The 22,051-nt window shown below is 39.0% G+C and overlaps 2 protein-coding genes across 11 annotated transcripts in view; one reads left to right on the top strand and one right to left on the bottom strand.

Moving 5' to 3' along the window:
• Positions 1-6,456, top strand: part of LOC101860798 (serine/threonine-protein phosphatase 2A 56 kDa regulatory subunit delta isoform) — a 76,912-nt gene extending 70,456 nt beyond the window's left edge. For 5 of the 7 annotated variants that reach the window (XM_005094774.3, XM_005094776.3, XM_005094775.3 and 2 more), the window contains one exon: positions 858-6,456. In XM_005094774.3, coding sequence (XP_005094831.2) covers positions 858-992 — 135 coding nt within the window. In that variant the 3' untranslated portion in view covers positions 993-6,456. The remainder of the gene's footprint in view (positions 1-857) is intronic. The other 2 variants (XM_005094778.3, XM_013080497.2) reach the window with 1 other exon arrangement.
• Positions 6,457-11,920: 5,464 nt separating this feature from the next.
• Positions 11,921-22,010, bottom strand: LOC101860397. Of its 4 annotated transcripts, none has more exons than XM_013080495.1 (3): positions 21,247-22,010; positions 17,423-17,504; positions 11,921-15,213 (listed from the first exon to the last, which is right to left on the bottom strand). In XM_013080495.1, the coding sequence occupies exons 1-3, from the start codon at positions 21,688-21,690 to the stop codon at positions 14,999-15,001; spliced, it is 741 nt and encodes a 246-aa protein (XP_012935949.1). In that variant the 5' UTR covers positions 21,691-22,010; the 3' UTR covers positions 11,921-14,998. The 4 variants fall into 4 exon arrangements, with proteins under 4 accessions (XP_012935949.1, XP_035824724.1, XP_005094828.1 ...); XM_035968831.1 differs by having other exon boundaries at positions 12,126-15,213; positions 17,444-17,504; XM_005094771.3 differs by having other exon boundaries at positions 12,126-15,213; positions 21,256-22,010.
• Positions 22,011-22,051: the final 41 nt, after the last annotated feature.

Raw genomic sequence — 22,051 nt, 5'->3', positions numbered from 1 at the left:
GTCCTGTTTAGTGCAGTGGTGCACAGCTTTGAACTGTGTGTGACTGCCTCTCACTTGTGCTTGCGTAGTGCTGGACATAACCGGTTGTGTTTACTAGTCAATCTCGTCTTTGGTTTGAAGTGTTGATGGTTGTCATTAATTCCATGTATCTTTTTATTTCAGTCTGAGGGTGCAACTTTTGTTTTTGCCCGATTTATTTTCCAGAACTTCAACTGGCTTTTTCTTCTTTTTTTTTTTTTTGTTTGGTTTTGTTTGATTCTTTTTTTTCCCCCTTTTACTTGTTTAACATGTTGTGTTATTTTTATGTTAGTTTATTTAAAAACTAGTTTTAGAAAATCTGAATTACTGTATGGTTGAATGTGTAAATTTAGACATATGTTTTTCTTCTGAAGCATGGATGGCTCCTCACTCGTGAAGACTAAGTCTTGGAAAATGGAAAACTGTATGATGCTTTGTCATGCGCACTCTTTGATGCTATCATCTGTCCAGCATTGAACCGCCTTTTTTTTCTCCTGATAAAAATAAAGAGCTGAAAGGGAATTTTGTTTAATTAAGTCCACTGGTACCATTAGTATTCTTACTGACAGTGGGAGATCTATTAATTTCTTCTTATGTTTAGAGGGCACCACTTGCAGGTCTAACTTTTTCTTGTACTTAACTGCCTCTATTGTTTCTGTCTCTCCATCATTCTTTTCCCCTGGTCACTCAGTGATCACTGCCTCTGAATTATATCACAAATTTCTGAAAAGCTTTCTTTTGTTATGATGTTTTCTTAAACTGGTAGATAGCGCTCTCCTGTTATATTCGTTTGCTCTCGGCGCCCTGTCACTGACCGACGTCTTCACGTCTGTCCTCAGATCCAGAAGAAGAAGAAGGAGAAGCCCCTGCTGCGGCGCAAGTCGGAACTGCCTCACGACATGTCCATGATCAAAGCTCTGGAGAGCCACAAGCGCAGTGACGAGTTCCTCATCACGTCCTCGGAACAGAATTGATGACGGCCCCCGACATCTGGCCATGCAGCACGGAGATTAGAGTGCTGCCCGTACACACAGATGATGCGCACTCTTTGATTCGTGCGTGTTGGCAAGGGGGTGGGGAGGGTGGAGGGGACGGTCAGACATGAGATGGCTTGTGCCTGTGTACACATGGAGGGTGCTCACAACTCACAGCTAGGCTTTGCTATCAGCAAAAACGTGTCGGACCTCTTGGGGAGCAATGGAGGAGTTTTTTTGGGGTTATTTTAGTTGGTCATTGCTTACTTGGTGAAGGAATAGAAATAGATTCCATCTCCACATTTCTTGTCTTTTCTTCCTGAAGTTTCTGCTTTACTCATGTAAACATACATCATGAAATAGAATAGAAGTCTGGTAGATTTATGCAGCCATTCTTTGAACAGGCCCTGTCAGTTATGTAGCTGGTATCTGCTAAGTGACCATGAAAGTTTTAAGCTTCTCAATTAAAAGAGTCTGAGATGTCCTATAGAGAGATGCACACATATTGTGTCTGTGCTTGTCAATGCCGGGGTTGGGATCAATGACATTGATGCATTTTACCACCTGTTCTTGTTTCTATTGAATGTAGGAGCAGTTCATGTACTTACGCTGAAGATCCTTACTTTTTCTTTTCACTTCAGCCCTCTTTTAATTTGAAGGTTATTCCCTCATAACATCATGTTAAATCAAACATTGTCCCACTTCGGCATCAGGTGTAGGTGAGTGTTTGCATTGTGCTATGGGTTTGTTTTTCCCGAAAGAGTTCTGCTTCCAGTGGGTGCCGAAATCAGTGTTATTAAAGGCTTGAAAACGAACAGAGAGGGAGCAAGTCGGATCATGTACTGCAGTCCTCTGCCTGTTTGTTCACCTCAGGCTTTATTTCCGGACTAGTGTTCAGTGGTATCTGTGCATTGTGAACCTCAGCAACTAAAGTGGGAGGCATGTTTTTCACAACCGCTTGTCATCATAGGTAGGAGAAAAATGAACAAACGTCGTTCATTTGATAATGGAAGGTTTTGTTAGTTTATGAGATAGATGGGATTGGGAGTGGACGTCAAGCCATTTGTTCGTTTTTCAAGGGGTGTTGGGTCCACAGTTTGTACAACTAGTTGTGGTAAAGAGAGTTAGAACTGTTCGTTTCTTTGATATTTGTCAAAATGACAAAACTCACCATAATTTTTCTAGTAAAAGCAAAAGCTGTCAGAATATTGTCACCGATGGCTTCAGCGAGTCGATAAATGAAAAATATGAAGAAAAGTGGTAAGAGAAACATCTCTTTGATCAACTTAACAGCGCTACTGACTACAAAGTTGTGAGAGAAAGGAAATACGTAGAACATACATATGTGTTCAGGATTTCTTCCTAAGTAACATTTTGAAAACTAAATGTTTCTCAATGGACAAATTTCCTCATTTTCTTCACCTTTCCACCACCCAAATTTGGCCTTTCAATTGTGGAGTGTAGCTTGAACAGACTGGCTTGTACCAAGCCTAACATTCTACTCGAAATTTATATTTACAGACTGAGCATTATACATTGCCTTCTTGAATTTTGGATAAGAACAGATTCTTTTTGGTGTCCCTATGAGTTGTTAACTGCTTTGGGCCTTAATCTCCTGCAGAAATAGTTTGGCTTAGAAATGTATATATATGCAGGGTGTGGGAAGCTTGAACTAATTACTGAGATTTTTAAAAAAAACTTTTTAACGATGTGTGCATTGGTGTCCTACACTTTTGGACATTTTTCCTTTCTCTCTTTTTTTTTTAAAAACTTGATTCAGTGGTAGGGGCTAGCTCACAATATGTACATGCATTCTTGAGTGATTTTTATTAATAAAAATTTTATATGATGTACATAGAGCTTATTGAATATGGTGAAATTTTACCGTGATATAGTCCTTCGATTGTTCTGTCATTGTACAGGCATGTTCTCAATGCATTTTCCTCCTCTTGTTTTGTTTTTCTTGCAATGGGCTCTTGAGAGGAAGGGAGGTACCACACAAAGGGTATTCATGTATCATTTGTTGTAAATCGCTCTTTCTCCAACTCAGACGATTTATGAAAGACGTCCAATATTACCTTTTTATGCTGGTTTTTTGTAAAAAAAACAAACTGTTAATACCACCCATTTTGTTGCTTTTTTAAAGTCATCTGGAAAAAAAAAAATCTTCAGCATAGTATCAGTTGTTAAATATTCTGTACCGTACTTTACGTGGCATTGTCTATCGCAAAATGTTATTTGGAGAGTTGTGTGTTTCATGTAACCAGTCCTGCCTAGTCTCTGTGTGTTGTATACTCTTGTGTAACACTAAGTAAATGATGAATACTCTATGATGACTTTTGTGACTTTGTCTTCTGAGGAGAGCACATGGAGGTGTGCTAAGGGGGGAATGAGTGTCGGTCGACCTTGAGCATGATAGTGACCAATTGATGGTGGTGGTGGGCAGGTTGTTGGGTTGTTTTTTTTTTTAAAGGCATAATCTCGCATGTCATTTCCCTGGGGGGGTTCTCCATTGTGTCCCCCAGGTATCGCTGTGTTGTTCAAATTTGCTCATGCAATCCACCCTTGTTTCATGTGTTGACTCGTGTTTCCCGAGTGGATGGGATAGCAGGGGCGGTTCACTGGGACAGTTGTATCTGCTACTGAATGCTTTGTCATTGTGTTGTTTAGATTTACTTTTTTGTTTATGTTTCTTGTAGTCTGCAATGAAGCCTACACCATCATCTCCTCTTAAGCTCAGCCTCATTTTTTAATATTTAGCCGTTGACATATGAGCAGACCAAGTTCCTGTGAACAGACATAGAGTTGAAATGTTTTTCATGTTTCATTGCGCCCCCTTCTCAGGCATAACCACAGTAGTGGAAATGTTAGGGCTTTTCAGTATTTTAACAATTACAATACACATATATATGTATAGATATAGATATTATGACCTAATATGGCCTTCCGCATTACATTCTATGAGTGAGTCCATCAGAAACAAAAGTGACCGTCCTGCCGTGATCTCTAGGCCTGGATGTGTGAAGTGTTATAGTGTGCTGGGACATGCATCCGCCTCCCGGTGTCATCAACTCATGAGGCCAGTTTGTTAATCAGTATGCTACTTTCTGTTTTATTCTTCTGTGTAGCTCCATGCGAAACTTCACTATCTGCGAAAACAACTGTTTGACTGGGCGTTTGGAAGGTGCCACAGGTAGCTTGTTCTGAAGTCCTGACTCCCTCTGTTGTCTTGGATTCATACACCCCCCCCCCCCCTGAGTTTTGTAGAAAAGACTAGTGTTTTCGCCTGAGAAAAACTGATGTGGCCTTTTTAGCATTTAGCGTTTTCTTTTTCTTTTGATCTACTCTCCTGAATGAAGTACCGTGGCTGGTCTTGAGTGATTGTGTGGTGTATTGTTGGAATATCTAGGACTTTTTTGAAAAATGAATTCTGATCAAATGATTCTCAGATGTGCATGATGGCTTTTTTTGTGTGTGTGTCCCCTTACCAGTACCAAAAAGAAAAGGTAGGGAACTGACCAGATGATTTGTATGGCTAAAGCGAATGTCTTTTTTTTCTTTCTGTGTTCCCTTGACATTGTCTTCAGCAGCATCCACTGTAAAGATATTCACTGTTCCCACATCCTTGACCCAGGGGATGGAACTGAAGTCATAATATAGTTGTGTAAGCCTGAAGGAAAAGATGTCACTTGTCGTCTTTCTTCATGTCCTGTCTGCTCTAAATGGAGTTTGTATGGAGGCTATTTATATTTTTTACCGGGTATGTTGGCTGGACCAGTGGGATGTGTGTCTTTTCTTTGCAGCATTCATGTCTTGGTATTCCTGGTTTTTTTTAAAAAAGGGTATGTATGCTTATGGCTCGGAACTGAAGTGTTTTTAGCCTATGAATATGTACATTAGTACGCTAAGCTTTTGAATTATTTTGAATGGCAGTGGAGAGCGAGTACGTTCTAAGCAAAACGAAATAGGAAATATTTAGAGAACCTTATTTCTAGTGTAGCCGTGTACTGGAGCTGTATCATGTTACATATACTGTGTGTTCTGTGATAATCATTTGTGTCTGTCTGTATGTGTTTGTCTTTGTGTGTGTGTGTGTGTATGTATGTGTGTGTCCGAATGTGGCTACACCTGTACCAAGTACAGGTTCTATGTCTGCAGTGTTTGCCTGACTGCTCGTTTTACCACGTCATAGACCAGGTGATACTGCGTTGGGAGCAAAGAGTTTATCATACCGTGGACAATTTTGCATCTGCTTCATCCTCCATCATTCTCTCTGCCCCCCTTCCCCCAAGCTGTTTTCATCATGATGCACTAGTTGAGTTTGTGTTGCATGTTATGGCTACTCACATTTTGACGTCAGCTAGAGGCACTTGGTTTTTCCCTACCCCACCCACCTCCCCCAGCACGATGACAACACAATGTTCCATTATGATACACACTGTTATTAACATTCCAGTTTCGTACCTGTAGAGCCTTTGCCAGACTTATTGTTTTCTTTTTGTCAAATTTATTGTTCAATGGTAATTTTACTCTCATCATAGGGATGCAGTAATTAGACATACGTTGATTTTCATTCAGAGCATTTATCTTGAGTATGGATGTATCGTGTAATAACTTGTTGGCATGCAGGTCCCCCCGCCCCCCAAACCACAATGTCTGCTATAGTTTCTTGTGATTGCCGTGGCAAAAGTTCCACCTAGATGTGTCAGCTCACAGACTTCTCTTCAAATTCTGTTACCGTTAGTGTGTTCCGATATGTGGTTAATGGGTATTTTGGATAAAATATTTATAAAGAGTATTTCTCTCTCTCTCTCTCTCTCTCTCTCTCTCTCTCTCTCTCGACTGCACTCTGCACTTTCTTCTTGTAAGGACCAATTATGTCTCATTCCTGTTCTGAACAAAGCCGGGGGAAAAAAGGGACCTTTGCGTCAAGATCAGGTGCACTGGTCAATTTTTTTTGGGTACTGGTATGGAATTTATAATGTGTATTTTTTTCAGACCGAGTTGCTGTTGATGTAAGAATTATTTAGACTTTTTCTCCACCCCTGTCAATGCGTTGCCCAAACCACACAGTACTGTGGGGTAGGAGGGTCTTCCGGTCAAACTAACCAAGAGCATGTAGTAGTTTCCATTTTTTGTTTTGTTTAGCTCTTATATATTTATTTGTTTTTTTTTTGTTTTTTTAAAGTCATGATATAATGATTAAGTAACTCCATTGTTGTGCACTCTTTCTTTTCCTTATTTTCATTATTGTAATAACTATGGTACTCATGAAAGTGTCTAGCCAAGAATTTGTGACTCATTTTGCTCTTATATTCATATGAGGCAGTATGTGTTTGTAGGTGTACGTGAGTGGGTGTATGCATGTCTGTATGTTTGTAGACTTGTTTGTATATGAACATCTCTCCATTTCAAAGTAAGACAAATAATATTGAATAAAAACAATTGTTTTTAATCAAACGATGATTTTTTGAGGGTTGTTTTTATTTTTCCTTCAATATTATGAATCTGAATGAAGGCTTGACATTATGCCCCTGAAGATGTTTGAAGGGTTGACAAAGTTTACCATGCCATACCTGATAATGAACAAATCTATTGAATTATTAACTGAGTGTGCTGTCAAACTTGCTGGTACTGGCACAAAAAAAAAGTAAGGATTTTTAAAATGATAGATCAAGTCTGGTGCTTACACAACTTGCTTGTGGTTAATGGTTTGTGAAAATTGCATCTCCAAGTTGAAAAGTGCCCACCAGGGCTGACATGATACTCCTAATTAACCCTATTCGTAGCCCTGGGTCATTTTGTACCCCTGGGGTTGTTTCTTCACATTTGAGAATACTTCCGTTACGAAGATCTCTTTGAAACTTTCAGTATTTCTCAAAAAATCATTTTGACAAACTTCTATGCAAAGCATACTGATCAGATTAACGAGTAAATTTCCTCTTTGAAAGTGGTGGCACAGAGATCCCTACGTCGTATGGATTCGATGGTAAAACATGACGTACGGATAGGGTTAATGTTGAATTCCTTATTACAATGCCCCTGTGGTTCATCATACTTTTATAAGAGCTTGTGATCATAGATCTTTTATGCTCCTTAGGACAAGATTTAGATTGTGGAGGAGCATGGCTGCTGTGACACTGTCCCGGTGTCTTTTTCCGTTATGAATCCAGAATTAACGAGATACAATATTCTGGGAGAAAGACGGATGTGGGCCTGTCTGATAAGACTTCACCTCTTGGGAATCGAACTGGCATCGCTTGTGTGCATGGGCACAGAGCCTAACCATTGCACCACATACCTGGTGGTAAAGCATGATCACTGTTCGAAATGACTGTTTATTAAAGAGAAGCAGATTGATGAAGTGGAAATGACTACTTACAAGTTACTATGTGTACAGTGTACAACTAGTGGTGAAAGAAAAAGCACAACGGACCCTATGAATGGAGCTAAAAAGTAAAGAACCTTTCAGTTCCGCCAACAGGAGGCTCTCGAGGTCTTGAGATGGTGTTCGCCTCTCTTTTACTTTTACTTCTTTTAGTAGGTTCTGGGTTCGAAGCATGACGACGATGGACCATTTTCTTCTTTACACAAAATTTTTTTTTTCCATTCACCTCCTTTCCTGCTCTCTAATCATGGTCTGTCTTCAGAGATGAAAGAAACTTATTTCTGATAATGTAAATGTCTCTGTATTTGGATTTATTACACACAATCAAAACCCTTTTATGTAAATTGAAGAAATGAAGCAAGTCACAGGCATTTTACCATCCTAAAAACTAGAAATTGGAGACTTTAAAAAAAGTGCAACGTGCACTTTCACAGTTATAATGTACTGATTCACAACCTATCAGACATTTCGGTGTCTTTTAGGCCATTCCCAAAGGGGGGATATTAACATGTTCTTACACAGTAGAATCGTGGATGGGCTGATTTATCAATGTCATGCTCATCGGAGCAACATAGGGGGAACTGCTGCTTTTTCTTTCCTCATCCTTACTTTCGTCATTTTTCCTTTACTTCTTTTGAATGTTTGTCACTCTCTTGTGAACTGCAATTTCCGGGGTGCTTTGATAGTCAAAGCAGACTTTGTGCTGTTGAGGATAGAGAGGTGAGCAGAGTAAATCTGATTCCCCATTTGGACTTCTCTGTTGACATCCACCCTTTGGCTTTCATATGACCTTATACAGTTGTGAGCCTCGTAAAACCATACATGTACTAAAACAAAAAAACAAGACTTTTCCGTACTCCTAACAGCCTTCCCCTACCATCTTGCTAATACTGGTACGTGGGTGGTTGGCTGGTGCTCTGGTGTGGTTTGCTTCCTCTTTCCTGTCAAACGTCTATCGTCCTTATCTCCTCTTTTTCTTTTCTGTTTGTTACTTTCTTGTAACACCTCTTATCTTCTGGCGCGCATATGACCTTATGCAGTTGTGAGTGCAGTAAAACCTCTACTAAAACAAACAATACCGGTACTCGTTACTTCTCATCCCCTGCTTCTCTTAATCAGGTCTTGCTCAGACTGGTTCACTCAGTATAAAACCACTGGCATAGCTGTGGTGCAGTGGTTAGGCCCTTTACTGTTGCATGCAGAAGACCCAAGTTCCATTCCCACGTGGGGAAATTTTTTACTCAACCCAGGTTAGCCCTGACAGGCAGGCTTGAAGCCCGCCTCCTAAATGATCTAAATTGTGCTCTAAGGGGTGTAACAAACACCTAATATTTAAAAAGAAATACAGTATCAAACGGATAGCTTGAATTCGTCGGGACCGGCCTCGTTAGTTTGAGTGATCCGTAGTTCGAGGGATATCCAGACTGCAGGCTCAGTTTTACGGATGCTTGATTTCAAATCTTCAGTGTTCGACCTATCGGTATTTCACTGTATTTTTTAGAAAAGGTTTAATATTAATAATACTTAGTGTGATGCAAGGAATTCCACAGAAACTAAATAAATATAATAAAGAAGCTTATTGACCAATGTTATTATTATTATTATTATTAAATGGTATTATTGTTACTATTGTAATATAATAGTATTATTATCGTTATTATCATTATTAATATTAGACTCTCATTTTTCACTGTCTCAGAGGCTACAACAGTCTGCAAGCCCAGCTCTCAGTTCCTGGTTCTTCTTCTGATTAGTGCTTGTCAGGTGGGCCTGCTACTAAGCAGCACAAGGGGGAACTCACAGTTTTTAAATAACTCCAATCCTTCTGCAAGCAAGACATATTTTATTATTGAGTCGAGCAATAAAATAATGTTTGAGGGAGGAAAAAAAAAAAACTTAAAGATTTGTGTGTGTGCCTGGAGAAAGGTCCCAGTTGTTGGAAACTTTGGATGTTTTAAAATACAGGGCATATATTCAAGTAGCAAATTCAATGTCGAACACACTGATTTAAAAAATGTTCAAATATCTTGAGTAGTTTTAAACATTATATGTCACATTTTTTTGTAACACAAGGTGTAAAAACAAAGTTTGGAGGAAAACCAAATTTCCATTTCTTTGGTGAAGATCAACATTGTGAAAAAATAACAAATGAAAAAAATATTTCAACTTAAAATATGAAATCCTTTCAATAAGTTGCATATTACATGTATTAAGAAATGGTTCAATGTGTGTTTTCTGATGGAACAAAATTTTTGACCAGCTAAAGCTAAGCCTCTTTTTGCTTTTTCACCCTGGTGCTCAAAATTAGCTTTGCTGACAACTGGGACCTTTCTTCAGGAACACACACATTTAATGGTTACTGAAAGGAGAATAGTCTAACTGTGATTTAACCCCCCCCCCCCCCCCCCCAAAAAAAAAAAAAAAAGAAAAAAAAAAGAAAAGAAGCCCCCCCAAAAAAAAACCCCACTTAATTATAATTCATATCCCCGAACTGAAGAAAATTAAGTCCGTAATTAAATAAAACACATTTCTAATTTATATCCCTGAACTGAAGAAAATTAAGTCTGTTATAAATAATAACAAGAAACGGATATATATTATAAATTAAATAATAACCAGAAGAGAACTATCAAAAACAATGTGACAAGCTGAAAGACATTGTACTCTCTATGAATAGCAATTAAGAGCCGAAAGCATTAAAAATTAAAAGTTCCTTTTCAAATGTTACTTTTCTGGATCAAAAGGGTACATTATGCGGGTAGTTGGCAGGTGCTCTGGTGAGGTTTGCTCCTTCTTTCCTTCAAACATCTATCGTCCTAGTCTCTCCTCCTTTTTATTGTGTTTGTTACTCCCTTGTAAAACCTCTAATCTTCAGCATATACAGTGGGTGTCGTATTCAACGAGGTCACATTCAACGAGAAATCGGTTCCAACGAGGCAATCCTTAATCCCCGATTTTGTTCTCTATAAAATGTATTTGTAAATGTACGTCAGCTCCAACGAGGTTGCAAACAGACTGAAGTCGCTTTCAACGAGGTCGCGATAACCAAATAAAAGCAATTAGCGCCCCCAAAAGCGAAGAATTTTTCTCCTTTCTCTCCATCTCACGCGAAGCACAAGGCCCATCATCGATTCCTAACACATTGTATTGCCAGATCTAGTGTGCCTCCTGATATGGGCCCCAAAGCCAAGAGGATGGGCAAGGGTTAGCCCACGGAAAGAATGGGAGGGGATAGGTGGGAACCTAGGCTTTCTCAGGTCACTTAGAAAGCCACGGTGGGAACACGATGCCGGCTGCTGTGAAACTGAGTGGATGAACTCTGGACGGGTAGGTCTAGATCGAGACCTTTTTTTCTTTCAATTTTCTTTTCTTCCCCTTATCATAAAATCCAAGCTCCCCGCCTTTACTTTATGTAGATATCTAGGCCTAGATGTGAGAGGGTATGTTTCCAGACGAGAAGTGATCCGGAAAAACAATATTTAAAAATGCAGAAATGACGGTCAGATCACAGCTCAAACATGCGCACACTGATGCTGTTTGAAATTATCATCATCAGGGGGACAACTATTTTAATTACTGGTATTGGTACATCCTATAATATAATAAATTGTCTCTCCTTTCTTTACTTTAGCCTTAGTCACGTTCAACGAGAGGTCGGATCAAACGAGGACAACAAGCTGGTCCCGGCAACCTCGTTGAATGCGATACCCACTGTATAACCTAATTGTGTTGCAACTGCCGTAAAACGCTCACTAAAACTTTTTTAATGGATACATTCTGCTACTTTACATCAGTTCCATTCATCACTGGTCAGTCCTTCCTCTCAGATATTCTCAATCCAATCTAAATCTTGAAGTTGTCCTTCTTGCACCTATCATTATTATGTCCATCAATGTGTGGTTTTTTCAATCTCTGACAAGCAAGCAAGTGGGTGGTTTGCAGGTGCTCTGGTATGGTTTGCTCCTTCTTTCCTATCAACAAAGTGTACCGACGCAATGGAATCAGGCTCTCGTCAATTTTTGGGCTTGTAGAGTTATATGGTATCATCTTAAAGTTAAAGCTTGTTCATTTTTCTTGCTTCGGATGAAAAAAATATCCATTTATCTTAAATAGAAGTCGAGGTATATATTTGCAAATGATTTCAGAGGTAAAATTAGTGAGAAAATGGCCAACAAAGATGAACTATTTTCCTTAGCTTGAGAGTCCATGGAAACTGAAAATTAAATTTTTTTGGGCCTTTAATTCAGTAGCACCAACACAGAAATGAGAAATGGGCATGAAAGGTGATGAGTCAAAAAACAAAATTTGATTAAAAATTCACAAACCTGCGAAAAAAGGCCAGTTTCTTCACCATTGATTATTTTGACGAGCGCCTAATGTCACCATGCTACCTCACATATTATTGTGCTTATCTCTCCTTCTTTTTTGTATTTTTGTTACTCTCTTGTAACACCTCTAATCTTCAGCACTTATATGACCTAATTGCGTTGCAAGTACTGTAAAACTCTTACTCAAACTCAAACAAGCAAGCAATGTGAAATTGTATTACTACAACCCTTTATTCAATTCATGCACAGTCCGTTCTGCTGAGTATTGTTTTTTTCTTTCAGCAGCTGGGAGAAACTGTACACAACAGTTAACATCTCTGCATTCTCACCCTAAAAAATTCCAGAATCAAATAAAACATAGGAGGGCCTCCATCTACCTGAAGTATCTTACAAGGATAACATAAAAAAAAAAAACCCCCAAAAAACCAACATTTGCATAAACACATATTAAAAGACACACTTGTACATATTTGTATGGTGATTTCCTTGGCTACACTTGGAAAACCAAAATATCAAATCTCCTTGCTCGAGACTTGAGTAAAGTGGACCTTATCTCACAGTGACAGTAATGCTTGTTCTGAGTTCGAACGTGCTTGATGATATGATAGAGCCCCTGGCTCCACATTCCTTTCTTCAAATATAAATATCATAATGGTACATCTTTAATTCTTCTCCGAGATGGCAAAAGATCACAGACTGCAATTATAAAGGTCTCTTGAACTACAGAAAGATAAGTAAAATTGTTAAACTGGTCCTATCCCATACACATGGTAAAACAGTAGTTTCATCATGTACTCCATAAGCCATCTGTGTTGAAAAGGAGCACTGAACAAAAAAAATATTTAAAAAAACAAACCAGCTACCATATAGACACCCACAGCTAGGTTTATAACCCAGGCATCAAATTAAATCATTTAAAAATTCAATGAAAAGTTCTTCTAATCAATAGAGAAAATACAAGACAAATTTGGTCAACCTTCTTACACTGCAAATTTTAACAATGGATTCAAATCTAAATTTTGTTAGAAGTTCACAACTCCAGAGTTTTGCATCATAAATACTCAGATTCATATAAACGAGGAAGCCTTTTGAGCAGAGTACATGATAGCATTCAAACAGCCCCCCACACTCAGGGTTGAAGAGACTGAAAAACAAGTACAGTCAAGTACGGATATCTAGAACACATAGGAGATTGACAAAAATATTATTATGTTTGACACATCGGTAATTTGAGTAAACCATGATAATGGCAAATAAGAGATAGACATTGAAGAAAATCAAGGGAAGTAACTGTTAGGGTAGAATGGTCAGAAAATATCCCTCCCATTATGAAAAGTATCCAGTATCCATATATATGAAAAGATTGAAGGATGGATAGTGTGTGTGCCTTGTTTGGTGTCGAAGCAAGAGAAACGAAGAGGGTGATGCTGATGAGCTTTACGATCCCCCAAAAATTGCTCTTACATTACATCAGATCATGATGACATAACCAACACTGGTCAGAGCACACCAGCCATTCCTTTTGTGTAATCACTTCCTGATCCATACCTTCACAATCAAATAAATCACACACATACACACACAGACATAAACATAATTCACACATATTGTCTATATATGACCCAATGCAGTGCCACACTGTCTCAGCACCCACCCTCACTACAGGAGATGTGCGATGATGCATCTCAATGCAATATGACTAGGAGACTGGTGGGCTCATGTAACTCGATACTTTCCATAACCATGGGTGTGTTTGTATTATTCCATTGTGCGTGCATGGCAATTTGAATTCGAAACAATAGTGAGGAAAAATTTGATCTGATATTTCACATTATGTCCATGTGGGTGTTAAAGAAAAAAGTGTTGCCAATACAAAGAAAATATAGGTCTAACAGTTAACGGGAGGAGCTACCCTTGAGGACCATTTTCTATGTTTGTTGCCCGAGATCAAATCTAAGTACACATATAAGTTAGACACAGTAAAATCTCTTGATACGCAATTTCATTTTGACATAGCTAAAGCGGTTGCTATGGAAACGGCCGCCATCTTGAAAATAAACAATGGATTTCCAATCCCTAAGGCTTTCTTATTTACAGACTAAATTTGACCAAATGTGGGGATAGTATACCTGAACCAGACCCTATCAGAGTAACAGCAAGTTTTTTTCAATAAGTGCAAAAGAAAAATAAATATGAGAATTTTCCCAAAGTATAAAAAAACTTTTTTAAAATTTAGGTTGCAAAATCGCTTGCCAAAGGAAAAGTATTATTTTTTTCCCTAATATCTCTCTGTTACATTGCTGGCAGCCGTGCCAACAATGTTTCCTGAAAGTTTCATGTCAAAAGGATGAAAACTAAGGAAGGAGTAGGGAAAAAACTGCACAAACATTACATTTTGTGAAAACCGACAATAATTGTGAAAATTCACAATACTAATCCATCCTCATGTTTTTAAAGCCAATTAACCTGGAGAATAAAGTCTTTCTCAATTGCATCCATGCTATTTTTAGACAAAAAACAGGTTTATCTGAAAAAATCAGCCAACATAAAATGTGCATAGCCTGACCCAAAATCTGCAAAATCAAGGGTCGCTCCGCCCCTTAAGTCGCGTATGGCATATTGTTTTAACTATCTGTGAATTCAAGTTTTCAGTGTTTGAACAATCTATGCTTGACTGTAACAAACATTCTCAAAAAGTTGTTGGCTGATCAGCGGAGTCCCTTCCAAAAATAAACAAATTGGGAAGAAACAACAAGAATTAATTAAACATAAGCAAAATAAAAAGAATGTTCTCAAGATACACACTGCATATAGCAAATTGGAGACTGAAGCAAAGCCATGTAGAACCTGTAGTAGTTCTGCATAATTATCAAAGAAAACATTCTCATTCTTTCTCCCCACCACACTGATGCATTCTTGTCATCAATCCAAACTAATTCCATAGTTCTCTCATTCCAGCCTGTCAGCCTGATGACAGATTCTGTCTGCTTGAACAGGTTCCCCTCGGTGGCTTGATACTGAAAGCCTTCAAAGAGAACACGGGCATCGTTTCAAGACAATCATTGTGAGTTTCAAGTTCTTGGCACACAGTGATAAACATAAAAATATGAGCATTAAAACGAATCATAAAATGTTTGTGAAACTCCATTCATTTTCATGACCCAAGAAAGTTGTCATCTGATTTATGAAAACTGTCCATGAACCACGAGTCAAGACAGTCACAGTTTAGTTCAGTCTTCAACTACGCAGAGTATTCAAGATCAGCTTAGTCTACACAGCCTCATTATTAATTAATCAGCATCCTCAAAATCTGCAACCCAATCATCACTCTTCCCATCCTCTGATATTTGATCGCTCCACACCTGTTCCTCCTGTTCATCTTTCCTGAGGCGGCCGAGCACTTGTCGTTGCCATTGGTCATCAGGTAATGTTTTGGCCCAGTCCGGAATGTTTTCAGTTGGCAGAGCGAACCCTGACATTGCTTTGAGAATTTTATTTTCATGTGCTGTTGAATAGATAGAAGTAGAAAAGAGGTCACTACATGCAACCAGCTGCTTGGCCCAGCTAAAAGTTCAAAAGACAACACATGATCTGGTCTGAGATAGAACATTGGATAAAGGCCTCCTTCAGCCCTCCCTTGGGAACTTGCTTGATCTACTAGACATGAGAGTCCCAACTCTCTGTGACGCCAACACGAGGGTAGCCATGACATCAAGTACTTTTGTTTATTTGTTTGAGTAAAGAGAAGTACATCGATAGAATAATGGTCATCTACTGCTGAGAAAAAGACAGACAGACAGAAACAATAGAGGAAAGTAAAGAAGTAGGAGCTGCCAGTGGTGACCTCCAACTGCCTGCATTTAACTTATTTTAAGTATGGGATGTTGAAGGAGAGCTCTACCAGAATATACAAGGGCATAACTTAAGACATTAAAAAAAATTAGAACATACAAAAGACCTCACTTGGCACAATTTCAGCAAGCCTGAACAAAATTTATCATTTAAGAATATGCAGCCAACAAAGCTTAAGTTATGTTTAGTTTTGTTTTAGAAAGAGTTTTACTGCACTTGATACACAAATAAGTCATACAAATGCTGAACATTAGAAGTGTTACTAAAGAGTAACATACAAAGTAAAGAAGGAGAGATACGAATGATAGATTTTTGACAGGTAAGAAGGTGCAAACCACACCAGAGTAGCCACCAACCACCCACAAAGCTTTTATGTCAGTGGTCATACTTGCCATAAACAGTAAGTGTCAAAAGTGTTCGTTTTGCGGTAAAAAATAGTAACAGTCGTATAGATGAATGATTTCCTTCCTGACAAACAAGTTACTCGTCAGAAATTCATCATGCAGCAAGTGATATTTTATTACAGTAAAACCCTGAAAACAGTAACTTCACGGGGTCATAGAATTTCTTTTTGTAAAGCAGATTTCGTGTTGACAGAAATTGAAATCCCTTCATAGTACAGTGGAAACCATATATAACAGGACCGGTAATAACAGGGATTCGGTAATAACAGGGATTTTTTAAATCCCCGTTTTTTCCTACTCTTTGTCTCTATTAAAAGTTATCGGCAATAACAGGGCCTCATTGGAGCCCAACCGGTTATAGCAGGGGCAAAGGCTCGTTAACAATGGGTAAAAAGAGAGAGAGACAGAAAGAGAGAGACAGAAAGAGAGAGAGAGAGAGAGAGAGAGAGAGAGAGAGAGAGAGAGAGAGAGAGAGGGAGGGAGAGAGAGAGAGAGAGATCTAAGCCTACTTCTTTCATTATGGCCACCAATGATGTCAAACGCAAGAGAAAATGCCTTTCGATTGACAAAATACGAAATAACCCAGGCTGTTGACTAAAAGCAAGCTCCACTGGCAGAGATTTGTCGTCAGTTCAACATTCCACAAGGGTCGATTCCCACCATTATCAAGGATAGAGAGAAGATAGTGGCAGCATACTCCAATGGAAACTTTGCTCTAGATCGAAAGAAGATGAGACTACCTGATGCAGATGCTGTGGACCAAGTTCTTCTGATGTGGTTTAAGGAGGCAAGGAGAAAGTTGGTGCCAAAACCTGTGTTCGTGGGTATTTGTGGCAAGGGAAACTAACCATGAATAAGTACAGCTGGATTAGTCCATAAATGCTTACTTTCCTTGCATTTCTGATGTAACAAGGATCGGATATAACAGGACCTTTTCTCTACTCCCACCATCCCTGTTATATCAGGTTTTCACTGTAATAGGAATTTTGTGCTAAATGACTTTGTTTTACTATAAGTCTGCTGTTCTTCTAAATCAGGGTCAGCTATTGACTGAAGTGTCTTTTTTAAGACCATTCCCAAAGAGGGGACATTAACATGTTCTTATGCATATAAGAATTGTAAATGGGCTGATTCATCAATGTCATGCTCATAACTGTGCCTGAACTGCAACGGGGAACTGCTGCTTTTTCTTTCCTAAATGTTACTATCGGCATTTTTCATTTACTTCTTTTGTATGTTTGTCACACTCTAGTGATCCGCTATTTCCGGAGTGCCTTGATAGTCGAAGCATACTTAGTGCTGTTGAAACTAAAGAGGTGAGCAAAGAAGCCTGATTCCCTGTATGGACTTCTCTGTTGACATCCACCCCTTGGCGCTCATATGACCTTATGCAGTTGTGAGCACCGTAAAAACTCTATACTAAAACTATTTAAAAAATCAGGGTCAACTATGAATTACCAGCATCAAAACTGACTTTACTTGAGGCCAGTCGACTCTGGTTCCATAGTAAATCTTTGCTGTCCTTTGGAACATTTGGAACCTGAGGGATGAAAATCATTATTTTAAAAAAAATTAACAATGAGCATAAATCAGATCAGAGTCAGCACTTCTATAAGAAATTAGACTATTATAAAAAAAAACTAAGAGACTAAAATGGAAAGTTCAAATGTGTTTGTTTAAAAAGAAAAAGAAAATGCTAATTTCAATTATGAAAAAAAAGTAAATTGAATACAGTATTCTTTTACTACTTACAGTGACAGGGGGGAAAGCAGACTTTTAAGCATGATTATTTTAGTCAACTAAACCTTATATCTGTTTTATAAAACCAAGGAAAGGAATTCTGAATGTTTAAAGATGTAAAAACAGAATACATTTTTTAAAAGTGATTTAAATCACTGAGTTCTATTTTTAAAATCAAGTTGATTTAAATTTTAAAAAATCAACTGATTTAAATCAAACCAACCCTGGTTTTCAATTATGAAAAAAAGTAAATTGAGAACTGTATTATTTTACAGTGAAAGGGGGAAAAGCAGACTTTTAAGCATGATTATATTAGTCTACTAAACCTTATATCTGTTTTATGAAACCAAGGAAAGGAATTCTGAATGTTGAAATGTGTAAAAACAATAAAAATAAAAATTTTTAAAAGTGATTTAAATCACTGATTTTTATTTTTAAAATCAAGTTGATTTAAATTTAAAAAATCAACTGATTTAAATCAACCCAACCCTGATGGAAGGTCAGTAATCAGTAAAGATACAACCGCATCACAGTTCATCTTTCCACCCAGCTACTGATCAAGATTACAATGAATGAAGGCAAGGTACAGCAACACAACTTGTTCGACAAACAATACGTCACTAGATGATAGACAACATTATATATGCCTGCATTTGAACTAATCAGACCTTTTGCACAGCGTGTGCTTGGAAGAGTTCAATGTATTTTCCTAGAATTTTCCAGCATTTCTTCAGAGAACATCAAAGAAATAAAAATGCCTCTCATGAAACAAAACTAGATCTACAATCTAGTAGGGTAGAGGGTGCATATTCCGACACTGTGTGCTATTCCGACACCCCTCGTGGGGTGCACTCCAAAAACAACGAACGGTGCGGAAATACTACAACTTATGCGCGCGGGTCTATTTTTAACCGGCAGCCGAACTATCTTTTTTTAATTATGTGCGTCATTTCTAAATATAGGTGTAATAGTTTTCCCATAAACCCCCAAGAAGTGACACCGCTCTTTTGCGCGTCCAATTTCGAACGTTTTCAAGCTCCGTGTTTCTAAAGCAGCAATATCACAAGTTGAGTAAACAAGTCCTATTTCTTGTGTAAAAGGCTGTATGTGATAAATGAATGTACTAAATGAATATTAGATGATTAAAATTGCTGTTTTCAACAAAATTTGATAGATTTTATTGCTTTAAACTGGTTAAATATGTGCTCAAAAAGTGTCGAATTTCCCCACATCAAAAAATGCCACTCTCAGAATTACGACACCCCTTCTGTCAATAATTCGACACCCCATGCTGCTATTTCGACACCCCTGGTGGTAATGTCGACACCCCCTGTGGGTTATTTCGACACTATGTCAGTAGATTCATTTTCAATACAATGTTATGTATATGACTATGTATCCATTTATGTATTTTGTGAATTGCAGTGTGAATATTATTTTTTGCTCATTTCGTGACGATGTGTAAGCGTGTGCGTGTGATAAGCAAGTAGATGTGTGTGTGCGCGTATGTGCGTGTTTGTGTGTGTGTGTGTGCGTGTGTCTGTGTTTGGCGTACATATGTGTGTACATGTGTGCGTGTTATGTGTTCGTGAGTGTGTATGTGTGTGTGTGTGTGTGTGTGTGTTTGTGTGTGTATGAGTGTGTGTATGTGTATGTGTGTGTGTGTGTGTGTGTTTGTGTGTGTATGAGTGTGTGTATGTGTGTGTGTGTGTGTGTGTGTGTGTGTGTGTGTGTGTGTGTGTGTGTGTGCAGCAGATGCAGCAACAGCAACAGCAGATGCAGCAGCTGCAGCAACAGCAGCAGCAACAAGACCAACAAGAGCAGCAACAGTAACAACAGCAGCAGTGGAAACAAATGCAGCAGCAACAACAAGAACCACAGCAGTGCAGCAACAACAAGAACCACAGCAGCAGCAACAACAAGAACCACAGCAGCAGCAACAACAAGAACCACAGCAGCAGCAACAACAACAGATACAACAACAACAGATGCAACAACAACAGATGCAACAACAACAGATGCAACAACAACAGATGCAACAACAACAGATGCAACAACAACAGATGCAACAGCAACAACAACAGATGCAACAACAACAGATGCAACAGCACCAGCAGGAATAAATGCAACATCAGCAGCAGCATAGGAGCAGCAGCAGCAGATGACTCAGATGAGTCTACTGAACTTGAGAAGTCAAATTTGTTTGTTTTGTTTCATTTTGTTGTTGATTTTTATTTTGTTCCTTTTTAATACTTTTATAGGGTTCTTTTGCACCTGGTAGCCTAATGATAGGAATTCAGCGAGGGCAGCATGTGTTGCACTGAATTCCAGAGTAATAAATTTTGATGATTTACGCCTTGTTTCTTGTTCAATGATTTTACTAAACTAGCACTACCTTGGGCTCTACAGTTATGGTGGTGGAGATGATGATGCGGGTGATAGGCCTAGTAACGATGATGCTGGTGGTAGCGGTGGTGATAAAGATGATGACATGATGGTGATGGTGATGATGAAGATGGTAGGGCAATGCTGGTGCTGGTGATGATCATGGTAATGAACTAATACTAATTCAGTTGTTGCAGCTGTTACTGATGTTGAGGTCAGTGATGCTGCTGTCGCTGATGGTTATGTTAATAATTATGATAATTGTAGTGATAATAATATTGTGGATATTTGATGATGCAGCGAAACCACAATCAGGTGAAAGGACAGGGCAATATGTTTGCCTCACTCAGTCAGTGTATACTAGCCAAACGACAGACCAACTACTTTTCCTTTAATGAAATTAATGCCGTGTGTCAAGCAGAAAAGAAATGCTAATACTGAAATGCCGAGGATCGAACCCACGACCTCCTGGACCCAAGCCTAGCCTAGGCCTAGGCCTAACTACAGCACTGGGCCAGTCCGGGCCTTGGGTGTCGCATTTCCCCACAGTGGTGTCGTAATTGGAACAACCGGTGTCGAAGTTCCCCTCACAGGGGTGTCGGAATTAGAACAAGGGGTGTCGAAATTTTGAATTACGCACCCCACACACTTTAAGAGAGGGTTACAATCAACTTGACAGGCACATTCACTTGTTTTATACAACAAACAGTTTCTAAGAGGTTTCTCCACCATCTGGTGACAGAACCTCGCCGCTCAATTGATTTTATCCGACTACACAGACCAATGAACACAGCAGCAGTCTCAGACCTGCCAGAAGGGGTGTCGAAATATGCACCCTCTACCCTACTTGTTTTGGTTGAGGAAGTCGAATAATAACATGATCTAGATCTATACTTGCTCGGTGCCTGTAATTATTTACACAAAAACCTTATCTTTGCTCTACCTAACATTCGGATTCAACTAAATTGAAGGTCAGGCCCAACGACTTCGTTGAGTCCGAATGCCACTGTACTGTGTCCCCCCCCCCCCCCCTCCCCCCCCCCCCCCGCTATACTGAAGTGAACTGCCAGCGGACCCCGAACCTCAGCACTCACGGATAACGAATCAGTATCGAGCGTTCGGTACACCACACAAATAAAAAACCCTTTTCAACTCACAGGACTTACTTGCATGTACGAAGGAATTTTGCCATCTGGAAATTTGGCTAGAAAATCAGGATGATATGCTGTTTCGGAAGCTGCCACTGTAGGCCCAGCAGCTCCTGCCTCAGATGACAGGACAGCTTCAGGTACAGAGTGATGCCTGCTGTTGTTAACTGACTGACCTGAAGCTGTTATTGTGTCTCCATTAACCTGAGTTTCAGAATGATTTACCATCTCCTCCTCATAAGTATCACTATCCGAGTCATCCTCACACTCGCCAGGCTCTTGAGGCAACAAAGCGTAACCATTGTGTCCTGTATCACTTTCAATTTCACTGTCTTCACTGGACTCTGCCACATCAATGGGCATCATCAGATTGGGATTCGAAAAGTCATTTAAGTCACCGTCGTCTTTATCATTTGGGGGCTTGTCCTGGTGATCTTCTGGAATAGGGGCCATGTTTTAGTTTGATTTGAAAAACTAGCCTAGTCAACTGGGTTTTTATGAAATGAAGTCAACAGACAACACTCGTTAAAGCAGCAGTTTGCTCGATAATTAATTTAGTTAGTAGAGTCTAGCAGGTAACCATTATTAGATCAGGAAACTACGGGATGATCAAGAATCTAAAAGTGTAGAAATCATCACACTCCATTAGCCCTTAGCTGGGTAAATAACATCCAAATCGAACGGACTATATCTTTTCTCTCTACTATTGTGTACCGTAGTATTTTTGGTTCGCCTACCCACCAGTGTTTACTATAAATTACTTCCGTTTCCTTCCAGAAAAAAAACACGGTTCTTGTTTTAGTAAATCATGAGA

Source organism: Aplysia californica, unplaced genomic scaffold, assembly GCF_000002075.1.
Source record: "Aplysia californica isolate F4 #8 unplaced genomic scaffold, AplCal3.0 scaffold00089, whole genome shotgun sequence".
NCBI lineage: Eukaryota > Metazoa > Mollusca > Gastropoda > Aplysiida > Aplysiidae > Aplysia > Aplysia californica.
This window is presented reverse-complemented; position numbering and strand designations above follow the sequence as displayed.